Consider the following 20000-nt stretch of genomic DNA (forward strand, 5'->3'; position numbering starts at 1 on the left):
AGGGTCTTGGGGTTGTAGGGTATAATGGCTGTAAATTATGTGTTCTAGGGGCTTGGGAACTTGGGGTCGGGTATAAGGGTATTAAGATAGGGTCATAGGATTAAGAAGGAAATGACGGTGGTTATTGTTTATTATCATTATCATAATTTTTGACAGAAATTAGTGTGATGATGGGTGGTGATGTTATCATTATCATTATCTTGGACAGGTAATATTGTTATTGGTATCACGCTACACAGACTGTGGTGATGCTGTTTATTTGTGTTACAAGTTATGATAATTACTTGTGATAGGACCTATGAGAGTTAATATGATTTTTTACATTTTTGATAGCAGTTACAATACCTAATTACTTACATATTTAATGTGGCAGTCAAGAGGATTGTAATGAAGTCATATGAGTAATTGGTTTGCTTGACTTTTTTATATTATTTTCAGACATATTTTTTACCATTTTTTTCATTATAATTATGACATTTATTGTATTTGTTATAGAATATTAATGTTGCTTTTTTAACACTTGCTTTATGAATCAAATTTTATTATTATCTGTTTTTGTTATTGTTATAATGATTATTGATATTATTAATATAAATAAGGAATGTCATAAGTTAGTAGCATATAACATCATTACTATTGTTATGAAAAAAATGCTGTTATTAACTTATCATGATCTTTATTATTGTAATGATGCACATCCTTGCTGTTATTATTGATTTTATTATCATTCTTTAATCATTTTCATTTTCAAAATGATTTTTCCTTTCCATCTTTACCGAATCAAGCTTCGTTGTGTTATGCATTTCAGCGCCCATGTTTAGTGCAGAACCAGACACTTAGAAAATCATTATACCTTCTGAAATTTTTTAGCTTTTGTATGTGCTAAACCCTGCTTTACCCCATTCATATTCCAGAAGCACAAGTAGCCTTCCGTCAAGATGGCCCACATTTCATCCTCAAGGCACAGAACTTCGATGTGCTTTATAGTGTCTTGGTTGGCTTTGGCAGCGTGGATGGAGAGTTTCGGCAGCGCACGTGGGAGCTCCTCCTTAAAGGTGGGGAGGCAGGAAGGGGAGAGGGAAGGAGGGGGGGGGGGGGCAGAGAATGAAAGGGAAAAGGGGAAGGAATAGAATAAGTTATTCAAGATGTCTAAGTCTGTCATATTTTTTCATGTAGAAAAGAAAAGTCATGTACAGACAGGGAATACGTGAGAGAATTACCCAATACTCTTCAACTCTACAGCAATGTCCAAGGTAACGGCAGAATTGGCGCTGCTTCTTGATGAGGGGGACCTGAGCGCCAAGGAACGACACCAGTGGCTCAATGTTCTGAAGATGACCACCTACATTGCCTGCAACCTCACAGAATCCTTCGAGAATGAGTACAACAAGCCCTCCACTGACACCCTTCTCCTAGGGAAGGTAAGATGAGGAACAAATTATTTGATTATTATGACAGGGAACTTGGTGAAAGTGCATTGGGAGATTGTGACATTTGTTTATTCATTTGTTCCTCTATTATTGTTAGTATTATGAACAACTAGTATTTTATTATTGTTATTTATTGTTTTTTATGATATTGACTACCATCACCTCCATCACCACCCTAGCAAGGAAGAAAGAAGTCAGCAAGGAAGTCCGATGACGGGACAGACTGGGAGGAGGAGAGGAACCGCATGCTGGTCCAGTTGTTCTCTGTCCTGCAGCACCCTCTGCATCGCCTGTGGGAGCCACCCATCATGGAGGAGGATTTTGTCAAGTAAGTCTGGGGTCAGCAGCAAGAAAAATAGATTACTTTGATTGTTATTATTATTTTAGGATGTGCAAAGAGTTGCTTGTTGTTTGAAATTATACATTTAAGATTATGTGATAGTGATCTTTTGTGTCCTGTGTTATGGTATATAAGATTTGTGGACTTACATTTTTAAAAGATTATATCTAAGATGTTCATCTTCGATTAAAACTGAAATGACTCTTGCAGTCTGACATGAGCATAAGGAAATGGTAAGCAGTATATTTTTAAAAATAATTTTAAAGTATTTATTGGTTTGGTTGTTATAAAACTATTAGATTAGTTTGAGAAATGAGGAAACTCCTAGGAAAAGGATTTTTGATGTCAGCATATAGTTCTTAAGTGTTGCATGTAAAGTTATCCTGACTTATATTTAGAGATGATTTAAGAGGCAATATATCTTGTCTGCTGTCTTTGCCTTTCATCCTGTGTATTTTGGAAGGAATGAAACTGTCATTCATGCAAACTTTTTATTTTGCAATATCTCTTATATGTTATATTGTATAATTGAGATAGTTTTCCCTCTGTTGTAAAACTTGTGTCTATGTTTAAAACTAAATATTTCAATGTACTGAACCTACACAACACTAATTACTAATTACTGAAATATTTTTACCAGCCACATGAGAGTTTCCACATTCTTTTTACAGCCTCATAGCCAACTGTTGCTACAAGATTCTGGAGTCTCCCACCATGAACTTGGCAAGGACCAAACCAACTCGAGACTCGATATTTCAGATTATCGGTACACTCGTCAAGAAATTCAATCATGGTCTTGCTTGTTCACTGAAGCTCATGCAGGTTAGTCCAGAAATGGGGGAGTTAGAAAAACGAGTGAGCATTTGTATGCTGAGTGGATTTTATTCTGAAGACTGCTGGGTCTATAGAAATTTAAATCTGTAGATCTGTTTCTTACAAAGTTTATTTCATAATCATGGGGTTTTACCCTCATACTTGTTTACTCTTTCTTTCTCCATATAAGCTAATAGAAGCAACTTCTTCAAAGTGTCGGCTTGTTTATCAGAAATAACCTGTTTTGCTTCTCTATCTCGCCACAGCTCTTGCAGCACTTTGAGCACATGGTCGTCCCGTGTGCACAGGGCGTGATCCTTCTGATTGAGTCCTTTGGCATCACCTCGGTAGTGGCAGAGATGGTGAGGGAGATCGCGAAGGTGGACGCCAGAGAGCTCATGAAGGATACTTCTGGCTTGCGTAACTTCTCCCAGTTCCTGGTGGAGGTATCAGAGAAGTGCCCCCAGGTCATGCTGCCCTCGCTCAGCTTGCTTGTTAACTTCCTGCATGAGGAGGTGAGGAAAGGGATGTCCCATTCAAGGTTTTTGTGTTCTTTTCTTTCTTTCTTTAATGTTTGGTCAAAAATGTTCAGTGATCATGGCCATTTTAAAATGTTTTTACTTTTTTTTTACATTGTCCCATTCAAAGAGCTTAGATAGTGAGCGTGATTATGGATGGTCTATGCTTATACCACAAATTTTTTGATGAGGTGATAGGAATTGGTATTGATTCCATCTTATTTAATAATTATAACATGCAGTAACTCATTATCATTAGTGTCATTATTATTATTTATTTTTTATTTTTATTTTATTTATTTATTTTTATTTATTTATTATCTTTTTTTCCCCACAGGCATCTGGCATGAGGAACTGTGTTCTCTCCATCCTGGGTTCCATAGTGTTGAAGGTCCTGAGCGGTGAAGAGCTGGACCCCAAGAGCCGAGACCTGCGCGACCAATGTCTTGACCACCTTGAGGACCACATACACGATATCCATGCATTTGTTCGCAGCAAAGTACGCATTGCTGAGTTTTAATTTTTTTTCATCCATATTCATCAGTGGTCCTTATGTCTTCGCTTTTTGCTTCCTCTTTTTTTTATTCTTCTTTTCTTGCCTGCTCACTGTGGATCCCTTGTTTGCATTTTTTCTTTCTCGTCTGCTCTTTCCTTTTTTTGTGTGTTTTCTTGCTTTGTTGTATTTTTACTTTATGTCTGGCCTTCTTTCTGCTCTCTTTATTACTCCTCCTTTTCTTTTCCTATATTCTTTATCTTTCTTTACTTGCTCTCTCGCTTTCTCTTTCTCATTCTCATTCTCTCGCTCTCTCTTTCTCTCTCTCTCTCTCTCTCTCTCTCTCTCTCTCTCTCTCTCTCTCTCTCTCTCTCTCTCTCTCTTTCTTTCTCTCTCTCTCTCTCTCTCTCTCTCTCTCTCTCTCTCTCTCTCTCTCTCTCTCTCTCTCTCTCTCTCTCTCTCTCTCTCTCTCTCTCTCTCTCTCTCTCTCACTCCTCTTTTCTTTTTCTTTTTTCCTTATTAAAGGAAACGACAATTACTTTTGACATTTAATTTATCATTGATATCTGAGAAACTTTCTTCTTTTCTTTTCTCTTCTTTCTTTCTTTCTTGATGTCTTTTCTTTCTTTCCATTTCCTGTTTCTCTGACTATTCCTTCCATATCACTAAAGTAAATACAGTTTGCCAGTTGTATTTCACATGCTGTCATTCAGACTTCATCATAATTTGATCCATTTTCCAGTAGTGAAATAGCAGAGCATCTCCCTTCCCCCCAGGTCTTACACATCTGGAACGACCTTGTGAGCGAGAAGGCCGTACCCCTGCGCAGACAGCAGCAGGTCCTGAAGCTCACCCTAGGGCGCCTGAAGGACAAATCTTCGCATGTGAGGAAAAGTGCAGTTCAGTTGTTGACTGCATTCCTGAAGGGCAACCCATTTGCGGCAAAGGTGAGGAGCGACTGTGGTAATTCGTTTCTACGGGCCCTTTTACATTTATTTGATAAAAGTGATGTTTGAATTGTTATTATTATTATTATTATTATCATTACTATTATTGATATTATTAATGTTTTTATTATTATTACTGTTGTTTTTATTTACATTTATATATATAAATTTTTTTTCTTTTTTTCTTTTCTTTTCTGTTCTGTTCTGTTCTGTTCTTAATGGAAATCTGATTTAATCCCTGCATTGCATACAGCTCCCCCTGGAAGAACTGGAAGGCCAGTATGAAGAAGAGCTCAAGAAACTGAAGGAGATGGACCCTAAGGCTGCTTTGGATTTGTCAGCTGAAGAGGAGGATAAGCTGCAGGTAGAAAAGACCGTCACCGGAAGGGAGCTGTGGGCAGCCATGTTGCCCGAGGTGGTCAGCATTGTTTTGGAAGTTGTTGATGAAGGTATGTTTTTTTTTCTCTCTCTCTCTCTTCTTTTCTTTTCTTTTCTTTTCTTTTTTTTTCTTCTCTTTTATATGTGTATTTGCATCTGTATGATGCTAAGAATGTACGCAAAAAAGTCAAAACATAGAAAAAGATTTCATATAGGTATTAAACAAAGGGGAGGGAACAGTTTTGCAGGTGTTATACAAACTCTTCCTTTACCTGTAACAGGTGGCACTGAAGATGATGATGACGATGAAGACTCCTTAGAGGAAGATACCTCACTAAATGACGCAGTTTTGGAGATCGCAGAGGCTTTGAACTGCAGCAAGATCAGAAGAGCCGTCAAACTGCTGGAGTGTGCTCTAGAAATGTTCCATGGGGCTGAAGTATTTGGGTAGGATCTTTGTACTTTGGAGTGAGAGTGTTTTTGGCTTTGTGTGTTTGTTTTCTGTCATTGGTCCTCTTTCTGAGTCATGAAAATGGCGTGTAGTTTTCAAGGGTTTTTTTGAAAACGAAATTGAATTTTTTTTACACAATTTGGGCCAATTAAAAGATGAAAGGAAACAAGACCCTTTAATCTGAGCAGCCCTTAATTGAGGGACCAACCCTTAAAGATTTGAATGATGATTTGGGGGGGAGGGAGACAGAGAAAAAAAAAAACTCTTCTTCCTTGCCCCTAATCTTTTTGCTCATGCTCCCCCCCCCCTGTTTTTCCACACAAATACCTAAATCCTCTTCCTTTTTCTAGCTATGATCCTGAGATCCACTCCTCCAAGGCTTACAAAAAGTTGAGCAAGGATGAGGAGCTGACGGACCACCAGATCCGCCACCTGGTCGTGCTGGAGCGCATCTTCCTGTCTGCCAAGGAGATGGAGGAGAGAAAAAGCCGAACAGACGGGGAGGAGAAGATGGATGAGGACAAGAAGCCAGAGGAGGAGGAGGAGGAGGAAGAGACGGAGGAGATGAGGGCAGAGAGGGAGGCCAAGGCGGAGGTGACCAAGCAGAAGCTCTTGGTCAACTACTTGAAGGTAAGTGCCTTTGGGTCGGCTTCCTGTGCTTGTGATTATTAGTATTATATGGATGTCATTAGTATTACTGTTTTAGTATTATATTATGTTTAGATTTTATGTTATTTTAAAGGGAGAGAAATCACTGTAGGTTCTGTTCATTAGTATAATTTTATTATTTTTTATTGTAATTTTGGAATTTTGTTTGCTTAGTTTGGGATTTGTGCATGTTAAGATTCATTGTTTTTACTGAACTAATGATTTCTTGTCTGTATATAACTAAGAAAGATACTTTTATTCAACAGGATTCTGTTTGTTTTGCAAAATTGTTCAACAAGGGTTTGCCAGTTCTCTGCCAGCTGTTGAGCAGCAAACATGTATCAGATGTCTTGGAAGCAGTGCAATTCTTTGTAACAGGTTTGTAAATCGTGCAGTAAAAAAAATATATTGTAATAGTTAGTAGTTTTATTGTGTTATTTTAATTTATTGCTTTTAGGATGGAGGATATTCTTTTGTTGTTGTCAGGACCTGATGCAGCTTCATTGTTTACATTACTTTCAAGATAGAGGGAGTTTGATTCTGTTGAGACTCATTGTTTGTACACTGAAAAGGGTGATCCCAAACCTGGTAGAAAGAAATCAGATGAGATATGCTTGTTTCTAGCTTCTTTGATCATCACCCTCTTTTTCACGGTTTTCTTTTTCTTCTGCATTTCAGCCTTTGAGTTTGGGCTTCTTAATGCCATGACTGGTGTGCGTCGCATGTTGGCCTTGGTGTGGAGCAAGGAGCAAGCTGTCAAGGATGCAGTTATTGGGGCTTATCAGCGCCTGTACATTAACATTGATGCTCCAAATGAAAGGTGAAGGAAGTTGGACATTTGTAATTTTTTTGTTTATTTTTAAGGTTTTGGATGTAGTACAACAATATGTATAGTTAGTTTAGGAAGGTGCATGCAGCAGGTACATAGATAAGTTTTATTTTATTTCTTTATTGTTTTTTTATTTATTTTATTTGTATACTCTTATATTTGAATGTTGCTCTTGCCTTCAATTGTGCCAAGGGAGGGTTATCCTAACTGTTGATTTGCAGGACCCGTGCTCAACACATTGTCAGGAACCTCTCAGCACTCATTACCGGTGCAACCCTAGGAGAGAGGACGTCCATGGAAGAGATCATCGCTCAGTTTGTGAATTCCGGTGAGTGTTTTGGGAAGGTCAGGAAGATTTATATGTGTGTTGTCTTTACCTCAGTTTCATGTGGGGTTTATTAATGTTATTTATATAACATTTAATGGAATTATCAGACTTTTTTTCCAATGTATGTTAAGGGAATTGTTTTTCTGGTTTTTCTTTGTTGGCTAGTCTTTGATAAAGTCAGAGAGCATATTCACTTTACTTCTTAACATGGGTCTCGTGATTTAAGTGGGAATATAGGCTGCGACTTGCAAATTAGACTACTTTAAAAGTGCTTTTATAATCTCAAGTTGATGATTTTACACTATTAACCCATTGGATCTAGATGCCTCACAGTGCACATGTCGACAAAAATCTGGGCATTAGTGTTATGTGTTTGATGATTCTCCCAAGTTTTGTAAAACCTTTCCCTCACTTAAACACTCATGCACAGTATTAAGACTCCTTGCCTCCTCTTTGCTTTGCTATGAGCTCTTTTTCTGCATACATTCTTTCGCAATTTTCAGAGGTCTACATTTGTCGTTTGTCATGCTGTATCAATATGATAAAAGGCTTATATTTGAGCAGACTCTATATTATCTCTCCAGATAGTCTACAACTCTATACTATAAATATAACAATAAGTAACAGAGTATCATTTGTGCTTATTTTTAAGATATTTTCTTGATATTCAGTTTTCTGTAACACACTGCACCATCGGTCAAGGCAGGAAAGAATAGTCATGTACGTGGAAATGGTGTCCTTCCTGGGGCCAGCACTCTTCCAGGATGGTTTATTTGACCTGCATTTACCAGTGGAAGTAAAGGCCCACTGAGTCTGATTTTAGCCAAATTTTTCTTGAAATGACATCATTGTCACCCAGATTCAGCGGGTTTATTCATTTTCTTCTTTGATATGGATGATACTTCAGACTTTAGAAACTGTCATACATTCTAAGCACGGCCCATGAATTTAACATGACAGAAAAAAGTGCCATTCATAATACAAATGTTAGAGAACAGTTCATTTTCAAGTAAACTCTTTTTAAAAGTTTCCTTCTTTGATGTGAAATCATTACATCAGAATGATCCCTAATTTATATTCAAAATTTATTATATCTAAATTACACTAAAAGTCTTACCTTATGCTCTTATGGTCTATCCTTTAGGTGACATTACTAAACAGTGCCTAACCTTGCTTTGGGAGCGCTTCACCAAGACCCTGCCTGACACCACAGATGATGAGTCACTGGCAGGACTCATTCTCCTCGCCATGTGCGCCAAGTAAGGACCACGGTCATGCTTTCCTTTGTTGTGTTATATATATAAGTTATGTAAGCTAGCTCTCTCTCTCTCCCTCCCTCCCTCCCCCCCCTTCCTTCCTTCCTTCCTTCCTTTCTTTTCTATTTTCTTTTGTAAGTTTTTTTCTTTTGCTTTATTTCCTTTCCACTTTATATCCAAGAGAAGACTTCAACTATTTTTTCCCCCTCCCAGCTCAGAAGCACACATCGTCTCAAGCAACATTGGCGTCCTGGTAAACTCTGGCCTGGGCGAGAGGGGCTTGCGCAACTTCACTCTCGTCAAGGAGACTTGCACCGCCTTGTTGAAACTATCCACGACCAAGCCAAAAACTGATGACCCTAATCCACCCAACAGGTACAAGGATGAACGTCATTTGGTTATTACCTCACTGAGTTTACAAAATTGAGTTTTGCTTCTTCATTTTGCTAGATTTTTTTTATCCAGTCTTCATACTCTTGCTCACTGTTGTGTTTTATAGTTTGTGATATAGCTACTGATCCATCAACTATGATGTGTTGAATATAATGGCACTAAGAGCACAGCATTGTTAACATGAAATAGTAACTAATAATATTATCACATTACATCAGTTTGTTTCTCAGAAGGGACATACCCATCTTGCTCTTCATCTAGGTCTAAAATCTCTCTCTCTTCTTCTCTCCAGGTTAGACCGAGACCATGAGATCTTTGAGCGCCTTGCCAAAATCTTACTAGAAGGTCTGAATGTTCTTGAGGATCGTCAGTATTCTCCCATGGCTGTCGAGGCTGTTAGTCTGATTTACTCGGTGAGTAGGTGCAAAATTTGTTTTTTTAAAGGAGGGCTTGGTGTGTCTACTTTATAGTTGCCATTATTGTTGTTATTGTTGTTGTGGGTATTTTGACAGTTGTCTTTTTTTTTTCTTTTTACCATGTTCATAATTATTGTTGGTGTTCTTTTTTTTCATAGATTTTACTAATAATATTGCTACAAAGATTTTAGGCACTCTGATGTGCAGGATTTAATTAGCCTTCTTTAAGTTACTTTTTATTAATATGATACATTACCTTTACATTTTGTGTGTGTTTGCTTTTAAGAGTTCCAAGTTCTGAGCAGAATCCCATGCTCCTTTTTGGTGTCAAGCCATGACACCAAACTTTGATAGCTCACATCTGGCACCAACATTCTTCTTCACCACTCCCCACCCACCCCCTTCATCCTCCCTTCTGTTTCTCCCTCATATAATAACCACTTTTTTACAGTTGGCAGAACATCCTGACCTCATCTGCGGAGATATTCTGCAGGAGATGTGCAAGATCATGCTTTCCTCTTACACAGAAGCAGCAGACTCAGCCGGTGATGGCTCTCAGCCAGAGGTTGGTTGTGTTTATTATTTGAGGTTGTTCATGTTCACTACGAGATTGTGCACATTTTGAGATAAATGGTGTTCATAGGTCTTTTCTTCTTATTTTTATTTTTATTTCTTCTCCTTTTTATCTTTCTTCTTGTTTTCTTCTTCTTTCTTCTTTCATTTTTATTTCTTTCTTCTTTTCTTTTTCTTTCTTTCTACATGTTCATGGGCAATTCAAAACAAAACCCTCTTCTAACTGAACAAATATTTTGCTTCTATCATTTTGGATTGACAAATATGCTGCCTATGATGTGCATCATTTTTTAATATTTTCTTGTTATGGTCCTGTGTTTTATTGTGTCTGAATCCTTCCAGACTGAAGATATCAAGGTCCCAGTAGGCATCCTGACACGTTTCTTTGTGTTTGTGGGCCAAGTGGCTCTGCGTCAGCTGATCCACCTTGATACCTATGTGTTCTCTGAGCTGAAGCGCAGAAATTACCTCAAAGAGGAGATGGAAACAGAGAAGAAAAAGAAAAAGAAGAAAAGGAACACGAGGAAGTCACTAGCTACCTCTGCCACCGAGGCTTCCATGAACAGAGGGGTGAGTTCTACATTGTCTAGCAATCTTTTTCCACTTTTCTTTCATCTTATCAAGTATTTATTTGTTTGTTGATTATATATATACATGTGTGTGTGTGTTGTTTTCTTTTCTTTTAATATGGTGTTCTGATTGGCACTCTTGTATCACATTTTTGAGAACTTTCATCAACTTCCTGTCTTCTGCCTCTTCCCAGGGATCCCAAGATGGAGACATTGACGAGGAGATGGGCCTGACCGGGGCTGTGGCAGACGACATGGAGGCAGAATACATCCGTTCCATCTGCGAGACAGAGATTATTAATGCCGACAACCTTCTCTCTCTTGTCAAGTAAGGAATTGTCGAGAAGAGAATGTTTATGGATTTAAAGATAGTATTAATAGAATTTATCCTAGCATAAGTTATTCCTTGGTTTGATTATTATTGTAGTTACTGTTATTTTTTGGGTTGTTTTTATTGTTGTTATTAATTACCAGTGCCTCAACTCACTTCCTCTTGGCATGGTAGGCATTGCTGATTGAAAAATATATGGAAATTTTCTTCTAGTGATTGTGAGCACTTTAGTTGAAATGATGTTGATAAGTAAAAGGAAAATCTTGAAATTTCAATCCTGGGCTCTATATATGAAATATTTTGTATCGTTCCCAGGCCACTTATTTGGGCTGTTTGCACCAACCCAGGAAAGTATGCAGATGCAGAGTTACGGACAGCTTCAACCCTAGCCTTGGCCAAGTTCATGATGATTTCTTCAGACTTATGTGAAGATAATCTGCAGGTGAGATTTCAGTGTCTCTTTTTCAAAGGTGTTTGAATATTTAATCACTTGTTACCTGTTATTAACATCTGTTCCTTTTTGGATTTAGTTTTTTACATCTGGCAATAGTGCTGTTTATAGCAAGACATGCTATGTAAAGAGAATTTCATTCACAAATTGAGATTGAGCTGTTGTCAATCACTTCAGCTAAAGCTACAGATGCCTTGATCATTAATAGATGAAGCAAGATAATGTCAAGAGTCCCTCTCCATTTATAAACCTGCATTATTCTTTCCAGCTCCTGTTCACCATCTTGGAGAAGTCGGAGGATGATGTGATACGTGCCAACATAGTCATTGCTCTGGGAGACTTGTCCTTCAGGTTCCCAAATCAGCTGGAGCCTTGGACTCCACGTATCTATGCCAGGTACAGTCTCTTCCTTTCTTACCTTGAAACTGTTTTTAATAGTATGAAGACTTTAGGTATGGTATGGAGGAGGGTGTCTCAGCAGTGGTGCCTTTGCATATTGGGATGCCACAAGAGATTAATAGGCCAGTCCCATACCCGTGCAGATTTGTGTTAATGATTTCATGCTAAATTTTATTTGGGGTATGTATGTAGGGCATATCTAAAGAAAATCAGGTATGTTGACTAAATACATTTTTAAACATGCTGCATCACTTTTAAATGTATATTAATCATAAAAATATCTATAAGATAAAAAAAAAAGATATAGAAAAAAGATTTTACTGCAAGAGTTGCAAATGACAGATTTGTGTATCATTGGATCACAGACCTGAGGACATAGTATGAAGGAAAGAGAGTAATATAGATAAAGATATACAATGATTTTAGTGTGGTTGGGTGTAATATTTATGTAATGCAGCATCTGGCTAAGGTAGCTTTCATAGAATTATTAATGAAATAGTTGCAGATTTTTTGCTGAACTTGAAATACTTAGATCAGACCTGTTTCAATATCAGAATAAGAAAAGGCAAATGGCCTGCATGTTTTGTCATCCTTCATATATTTCACGCCTGCATTTCTTGTTGCAGATTAAGAGACAGTTCCCCAAAAGTGCGACAGAACACTCTGACAATCCTCACCCACCTCATCCTCAATGATATGGTTAAGGTCAAAGGACAGATATCTGACATTGCTCTCTGCATCACCGATGACGATCCACGGATATCAGGTGAGTTGGTGTTGGGCATTAATGGCGTGGACTTTGTATGCCATGGAGAGTTGTATGTTGAGTTAAGTCCTCATGGAAAGTGCATGCTGAGATGTCATTCATCAAAAGGGAGTGTTGGTTTTTGTGCTTTTCAGGATTATATTTATCTTCATTATTAGATATGATAATTATGAATTCCTAATCTGTTTCCAGGCCTTGCAAAACTTTTCTTCAGTGAGCTTGCCAGGAAGGGTAATGCCCTGTATAACGTTCTACCGGACATCATCTCACGCTTGTCTGACACTGAACTAGGAATTGAAGAGAAACGCTACAGAACAATCATTGGGTAAATAATTGATTTTAATGTGATATAAACCTAGTTCTCAAATTACAATAATGATAGAGAATTTTTTTTAAAGGTGTGATTAGTAAAATATAAACAATTTTTTATGATCCATTCACACTGAGTAACAACCTACCACATTCATAGACACTGAATGACTTCTTATTATGTTATGAGCCCACTTTTCGCTATCTTGGATGATTCTTTGCGACCCTGGCCATGTGCTGACAATAGACTAGGGCCAGACAGGTGTACTGATACACCCAGGCCTTGCCAAACTGGAGGCAAAATTTTACCTGATGTTGAGTAAGTTAAAGGGATCATATAGTTTTAGATTTTGAATTATTATGAGCTAGAGCTTTTAAACTTGCTTTTTTTCCCTATATGATAGAGCTCTAAGCTAGTTTTTGTTGAAAATTAGTCCTCTAGTTTTTGAGTTACAATTTGAGAGAGAGAGAGAGAGAGAGAGAACAGACAAAATCATAACATATCAATTTAGTAAAATACAGTTGTTATTTTTCAAAGACCCACCCACCCATGAAAAAATACATTTCCTGCAGAAGGGCTTTGCTAGTGATGAAGAATATTTTGAGGGCTGGAAAGTCTCAAAAATCTCTTAGGTTTCCTCAAAATCATGGATTTGCCAAAAAAAATTATGTATGGTTCCCTTAATGAAACCTAGAGTCTCATATAATGTTTTACACTTCCTATATTTTGGGAGATTCTTATCAACTTTGGTCATTAAAGTTTTAATAACATTACCTTTACAATGTTTCAAAAATATCAAAAGAATTATTACTGTAATCTGGGCAGTTTCAGTTAAGTCAGAACTGTGTGCACTCATTATTATTTTTAATAAATAATTTGTATCTCCTCTAGGCACATACTGAACTTGGTACAAAAGGACAAACAGCTGGAAACTTTAGTGGAGAAGCTCTGCCATCGATTCCAAGCAACCGTCACCACAAGACAGTGGAGAGACATTTCCTACTGCCTGTCACTTTTCACGTACAAGTAGGTTGAAATGATGTCTTGTATATTGGCTTATCATTCTGCTGTCATTTATATTACTTTTGTTTCAGTTATTGTATTCAGTGACATTATGTTAATGTTATTGTTATTTTTATTATTATTATTATTATTATTATTATTATTATTATTATTGTTATTGTTATTATTAGTGTTATTATTTTCATCTTCATGCCAAAACGGTTGTCTGAAAGAAAATTATATGTATTGCTACACCAAAAAAAAAAAAAAATGTATATATATATCTAATGCATTTTGAAAACATACTTTGTAACTTTAATACCAAATAAAGGTTGCATCATTAGAATAAACAAACACAATTCCTTTTTAGTGAGAAGAGCATCAGAAAGCTCACCGAGAACTTCTCATGCTACGCCGACAAGCTCTATGAGCCAGAAGTATATGAGTTCTTCCTGGGCATCCTTGCCAGTGCCCGCAAACTGGTCAAGCCTGAAGTGAAGGTCCTGATCGAGGAGTTGGAGGGCAGGATGCAGGAGAGCCACGAGAAAGGCGTGGAAGACGAGAATGTCCTCAACAAAGCTGCTAACGCCAAGACGAAGGCTAAAAAAGTGAGAAGTTCAGGTAAGGACCCCCTTTCTTCTTATTGTTGTTGTTGTTATTGTTATTATTATTATTATTGTTATTATTTTCTCTTTCTTTCTCCACAAAGGTGTTGACTGGTTAGTTTGTAAAATGAGAAATTAATAAATAACTACTGGAGTAATTAACATGTAATTTGATATGAGAATATTATTTAGTAGACTCAGATACACCCAAGTATCCTACAGCAACTATTGTATAAGTTAAAAATGGGAGTTAGTGTCATTAATTTGTTTTCATTATCTGCAGTTATGTAAAGCAGTATGCGCGTCTGTTATGTTTTTGTTTTCATACTGTCACCTGTCAGGATAAAATTTATATTAGATGCTCATTTCTTTCATTTTCATGAAAGTGTCCAAGGGCAGAATAAGAGGTAGAAGACGCAAAGAGAGTTCCAGCGAAGATGAAAAAAAGACTGAGGAGGAAGAAGAGGAGGAGGAGGAGGAGGAGGAAGAGGAAGAGGCAGAGGCTGAGGACACTCGCTCACAGTTACACCCAGCTCATCGTCAGAATAAGGGTAAGTTTTTAATAAGAAACATTGTGCAACAGTCAGTGCTGCCTAATGTCTACTGGATTTTGATGAGCCAAGAATCTGTTTTTAGGAACCTTTAAGCAAAGGAAAGTGGTAATATGTATTGGAGTAATTCTCACTAAATATGAGTAGTTAGTGTGTTGTGCATTGAACAGAATGGACACTGGTAGTACACATAGGATATAAATTGGATTTTTTTTTTTTTTTTTTTTTTTTTTTTTTTTTTTTTTTTTTCCCAGTGTATTAAATGGTATGATTATTTCATGGTTTTGAAATAGACTTAAATATTATTAATTTTTAAAGATAAATATTGTTATGTCTGCAACAGCAAAGTAAGGGGGGAAATATATGTTTTCTATGGCATATACATTGAAAGGATTGGATATATTATACATAATAAAATAAAGATGTATTAGTGCATATATACAGATGGCTGCTAAGGTTATTCCTTCACTTTGCAGAGAACCAGAGAACAACAAGACTATCAGGCAATCTCGAGAAACCACGCAAAAAGAAAGTCACCATCAGCACCGACTCAGATGAAGATAACAGCAAGGTCTTGACGCCACCTCAGAGGAAGTCAGGGAGAATGTCCCATGTGAAGCCCCTCTCGGAAAACTCTGCCCGTCTCTCAAGGTCCTCAAGACGGAAATGATGGGATAGAAGGCATAGATGCTCATTCTCTTTTAGGCTTTTGGGTTTTAGGAATTTTTTTGAGATTTTTCAATTTACTTTTTATCCAAGTCTAGGAAATTGTTGCTCCTCTCATGGGACTTAAAACAGAAAGTACAATGATATATGTGGAAGATTTTAATAAGGTATCATTTTAGTCTGAGTATTGCTTCTAATATTAGCCATTAAGGTATTGCAGCAAAACAATGAAGATGATGTTATTAGTGATTGGAATTTTCAAGATTTTCATTATATGCTGTATCAGCAAAACATAATGGTGAAAGTAAAATTTTCTTGATGTACAACTATTATAATGTGTAATACATACACCCCAGTGATGTGTGGAAATTTTGTATGTATGGAAATTTTGTATGTACTGTTCCATGAAATTATTTAATTGATTTTAACATGAACAAAAGATAACAAGAAGGTAACATGAATTTAGAAGTTTCAATATCTTTTTCACTTATAAATCTGCTGCATCTTGAGTGAATGTACTGATAATAGTATTCTTGACTTTGCTATCCTTCTCAAATGCATATTTACATATAGTATAAGATATTCTCTTAGGGATAGTACTAATTCATCTTTAATAATGGCAATATATGGAAGGGTTTAATAAGTAACTTTGTAAAAGTAACCTATTTATGAAACTATATTTTCGAAGACCAGTCAGAAACTTGTTCTACACTAAATATTTGTTAGGGTTTCTCAACTTTCTTGTATAGCTTATATGACCCTTCCTTAAATATCCTGGTCATCACACCAGTTGATCTCCTTAGTTTTCTGCCATGAACAAAGGGATTTATGGTTAATTTTATAGAATCAAAGTCTAAACGCGTCCAGATGAGACGACGATCAGAGGGTGTACCCGAAATGTGACAATCTATCAGACTATAAATTCCATTAACAAACTACTTTGTTAATGGGATCTATAGCATCTCCACCTTTGCCATCATTTCTCAAGCATGTCAACTGATCAGGGCTGTTGAACTGGACATGCTTTAATACTCGGTTTCTCCATTGTGGTGGTAGAAAACTTAAATGTTGTGTATCTTGTTAAGGCTTGCAATTTCAGTTGTAAGATGCAAATATACTGATTTAGAAGTCAGATGTATGGGGTCATGTGAAATTAGTTTTTCAGTAGCCATATTACCACTGTAAATAAAATATGTATTCTAAATTGATTTTGAATTATTCCTAGCTGTATGTTGCAATTTCAGGAAAATGAAAGTGTTATGAAAATATTTCTTTTAATAGCAATCACACTTCAAACCTTAAGCCTAAGCCTTACAAATACTATTTACAACCTTAATATTCAACTGACTAATGTACACGTTCTTAAAGTAAACACAGGTACTAGGTGCTTTTGAATACTGAACAAGCTAAAAGAGGGATGGGAACAATTCATTGAAAGAGTCGTCCAGCTCCATTGCTTGATCGAGTGGCTCTGGTGACCCCAAAGGCCTTGGAGACGTCAGATCAATTGTCTCTGGCGACCCCAAGGACCTTGGAGATGTGATGGAATCATAACCAGACTCGGACTCTGTGGACGATCCATGACTGGGACTCAGCATCTTGTCTTGCAGGAAATCCAGTATCTGTTCCTTGGTGATGGGTGATGCTGCCCTCTCATTTGTGGATTGGAGGTCCTCCTTCACTGGTGCAGTGTTCAGCTGACTGGCACCCTGATTTTCTTCCTGTGTTTCAGCATTACTCTCAAACCAGCCAAAGTCCAGAAGCTCCTTCAGAATGTCTGGTGTGGCAATGTCATCTGTCTGGGGTGCTACATCATCCACTGAAATGGTGACGCCTTCTGGTGATGTGTCCTTAACGCTGATTTCAGGAACCTGGTCCATGGCTTTGGTCAGTTGTGTAATAAGGTCATCCTCAGCAGGCGTAAGGCTCAGGTTCAATTCGTTCTTTGTGTGACTTCCTTTGGTATAGTCATGGTCTGCTACATCCCAGTTGGATTCCAGGACTGTTGGTGTGGTCCCCACCACTTCGCAGTTCTCTTCTTGACTGGAAGGGTTTGTAAAATGCTGACTTGCTTGCTGCTGGCTGGTAGACTGGGAAGGGTTCTGAGAGTTCTGTTTGCTAACACTGCCAAGGCAGCTGTATTGACCCACTGAGAGCAGAGTGTTGAGAGAACCATGATCCGGAGCACTGCCAACACCCCCACTGCCTTCTGCTGAGGTTGGGATACTGCTGATCCACCAGCGGGGTTGTTGACAGGGATCGTGACTTCCTCAACGACAACTGCATTCTGCGTGTCGTTACAGCCGATATTCATGGCTTCGTTGATGTTGCTCTCTGTGCTGCCCTGTCCACACGTACACTTTGCCAACATTTCTTTCAGTGCTTCATTTTCTTCTGCAAGACAAGTGTTCTGTTCAGATAAAGCAGATGTCAGGTCCCGTAGTTCATCAATCTGTGCTTCAAGCTGGTCCATTCTCTGCTTCTTCCTGTCACGCGCTGTCTGTGCAGCAACTCGGTTCTTTAATTTTCTGAAAAGGAGAAAATTACCACATAAGTTTAAATTTTTTAAGGGTTACTTACTGGGAAATTCTAAATAAATATGATAATCATCTACAGAATCTAATTAAAATAAGAGACAATAACTTTGAACTAAACAAACATGTTTATTCCCTTATCTGCTGATCTATAGAGGGTACTTGTGTAATGATCATAAAAAAAACGTTGAACAGCATTTAAAAAATCATGGAAATTTGCTTCCCTAAGCAAGTAATGCTATTCACTTGTTAATCTTCATTCTCATTTAACTCCTTTTCTGGAAAACTCAAATACCGTCTCAACATGGTCAAAGCTATTGCAACCCTGAGGGAATTTTCATTACCCCCGCACCAAAGAAAATAAAATTCACTGACCACAGAATAAATAAAAATAATTATAAATAAACTGGTAATCATTAATAAATTGATAAACAGTACATAGGACTTCCCCTGAAAAAAATAGGAAAATTTTGAACTGCCACACAATGTCAAATCCACTACGTTTACAAATCCTCATCTGGAAAACATATTGGCATATTTTAACACTCAAGGCCCAAAAATGTATCGTCTGACACCCCCAAACAAAAACAAAAAATATAAAAAATTAATATATAAAAAATGCGACGTTTCTAGCACCTTCGTGCCTCCCACCCGATGACGTCACGCATCCCTTAACATATGTTTCATCAAAACCACGATTATTTTCGTGAAAAAACTTTGAATATTCACATTTTCTCTCTGAATAAGTGTGTACATGTATCGAGACCACAGAAATGAGACCAAATAAGAGGGGAAATGGAAATTCCTGGGAGCGGCCCCGTCATGCGCAATTGCCATGCACAGAATCGACCCTCGTCCGCCCTCGATTCCTCCTCCGCAACCACGAGAAAACACCATCCACGGCTTCGTATCCTCTCTTTCCTTAATTTTCACTCTTCGTATAATTATTCCTTCGATTCCTCACCTCCTCATGATTTTTTCCTCCATGCTGAGGTGGTCGAGTCTCTGCCTCTTCCTCGTGGGCGGCTTGTCCTCGCCGCCCACCACCACCTCCTCCTCCTCCAGGAACCCTTGCGTCTGGAATCCCTGCGGCGGCTCGTCCTTGATGATGTGGACCAGATTCCCGAAGTTCCCGGCGGCGAGGAGGGAGTCGAGCTGCCTGGAGGCGATGGAGGCCGTCTGCAGCGCCGGAACCGCCATTTTGTTTCCGTCGCCGAGCCCCTTGGGGAGTGTGATGACGATCGTCTTGGCCATGGTTCGGGTGGTCGCGGGGGTCTTTGTCTCTCTCTAATCTCTCCACTCGAGGCGGTGGTTCGTCCGCTGGATGGTCGAGATCGAGGTGGGTTAGTGCGAGTTGCGTGGCGTCCGAAGTGCTTCTTACATTTTACGTCTTTCTACGTCCGTGTCTTGTGAGCGACTGATGGGCGGGGTCTGGCGGAGCGCTGGTGTGGGGCTAGCTGATTGGCCGGACGGGGAGGTATCGGGCGGGATATTTATTTTGATTTCTTTATGGAATCCATCATGATAATTAGGGTTTCATGTTGTTTTTCATATACATTTTGTTATTTTATATATATACATATATATATCTGTATAGGCTAGAAGGAATGTTTTTGGTCCAAAAAGACTAGAAAAGGATTTATAGTTGTATTTTCTCGCGAAGTAAGGCAGCTCGACCCGGTTCTTATGAAAACATTGACGTCATTGCCAACGCGACACTTCCGATGAAACATCAACAAATTGGCCAAAATATGCAGAATATTTGCAATAAATGAGCCAAATCACTATAAATCCTCACTTTCATCGGCTAAAGTATATGCCGATCATGCTGCTTATTGGTTATTAAGATGGGGAAAGTACAATACACAGGGTCCGTTATCTGGCCTTTGAGGTGATGACTTGGCTGATGCAACATGCGCAGATCGTGTATAGTACAAAAGCTTTCACTATGGACTATGACGCATACCGCACTATGGATCGTGACACAGATATTAATGGGTTTA

General features: G+C 38.1%; 2 protein-coding genes across 2 annotated transcripts in view; one reads left to right on the forward strand and one right to left on the reverse strand.

Moving 5' to 3' along the window:
- Cap-D2 (CAP-D2 condensin subunit) overlaps window positions 1–16667 on the forward strand; it is a 19137-nt gene extending 2470 nt beyond the window's left edge. Inside the window, exons 3-29 of the mRNA XM_027376163.2 lie at window positions 915–1055; window positions 1243–1421; window positions 1610–1758; window positions 2442–2592; window positions 2850–3098; window positions 3439–3600; window positions 4371–4541; window positions 4795–4990; window positions 5201–5366; window positions 5721–6000; window positions 6285–6396; window positions 6697–6838; window positions 7069–7175; window positions 8320–8434; window positions 8645–8806; window positions 9117–9237; window positions 9692–9805; window positions 10156–10383; window positions 10577–10710; window positions 11029–11155; window positions 11433–11560; window positions 12190–12329; window positions 12522–12654; window positions 13531–13665; window positions 14012–14262; window positions 14633–14797; window positions 15274–16667. Of these exons, the coding sequence (XP_027231964.1) occupies window positions 915–1055; window positions 1243–1421; window positions 1610–1758; window positions 2442–2592; window positions 2850–3098; window positions 3439–3600; window positions 4371–4541; window positions 4795–4990; window positions 5201–5366; window positions 5721–6000; window positions 6285–6396; window positions 6697–6838; window positions 7069–7175; window positions 8320–8434; window positions 8645–8806; window positions 9117–9237; window positions 9692–9805; window positions 10156–10383; window positions 10577–10710; window positions 11029–11155; window positions 11433–11560; window positions 12190–12329; window positions 12522–12654; window positions 13531–13665; window positions 14012–14262; window positions 14633–14797; window positions 15274–15467 (4352 nt within the window). The 3' untranslated portion in view covers window positions 15468–16667. The remainder of the gene's footprint in view (window positions 1–914; window positions 1056–1242; window positions 1422–1609; window positions 1759–2441; window positions 2593–2849; window positions 3099–3438; window positions 3601–4370; window positions 4542–4794; window positions 4991–5200; window positions 5367–5720; window positions 6001–6284; window positions 6397–6696; window positions 6839–7068; window positions 7176–8319; window positions 8435–8644; window positions 8807–9116; window positions 9238–9691; window positions 9806–10155; window positions 10384–10576; window positions 10711–11028; window positions 11156–11432; window positions 11561–12189; window positions 12330–12521; window positions 12655–13530; window positions 13666–14011; window positions 14263–14632; window positions 14798–15273) is intronic.
- Window positions 16668–16720: 53 nt separating this feature from the next.
- On the reverse strand, window positions 16721–19947 carry Xbp1 (X box binding protein 1). Its single transcript, XM_070117936.1, is given in 3 exon segments — window positions 16721–17679; window positions 17682–17991; window positions 18962–19947. Coding segments are annotated over 3 exon segments (1410 nt in total). The 5' UTR covers window positions 19252–19947; the 3' UTR covers window positions 16721–16869.
- Between the last annotated feature and the right edge of the window lie 53 nt (window positions 19948–20000).

This window comes from Penaeus vannamei, chromosome 41 (genome assembly GCF_042767895.1).
Source record: "Penaeus vannamei isolate JL-2024 chromosome 41, ASM4276789v1, whole genome shotgun sequence".
NCBI lineage: Eukaryota > Metazoa > Arthropoda > Malacostraca > Decapoda > Penaeidae > Penaeus > Penaeus vannamei.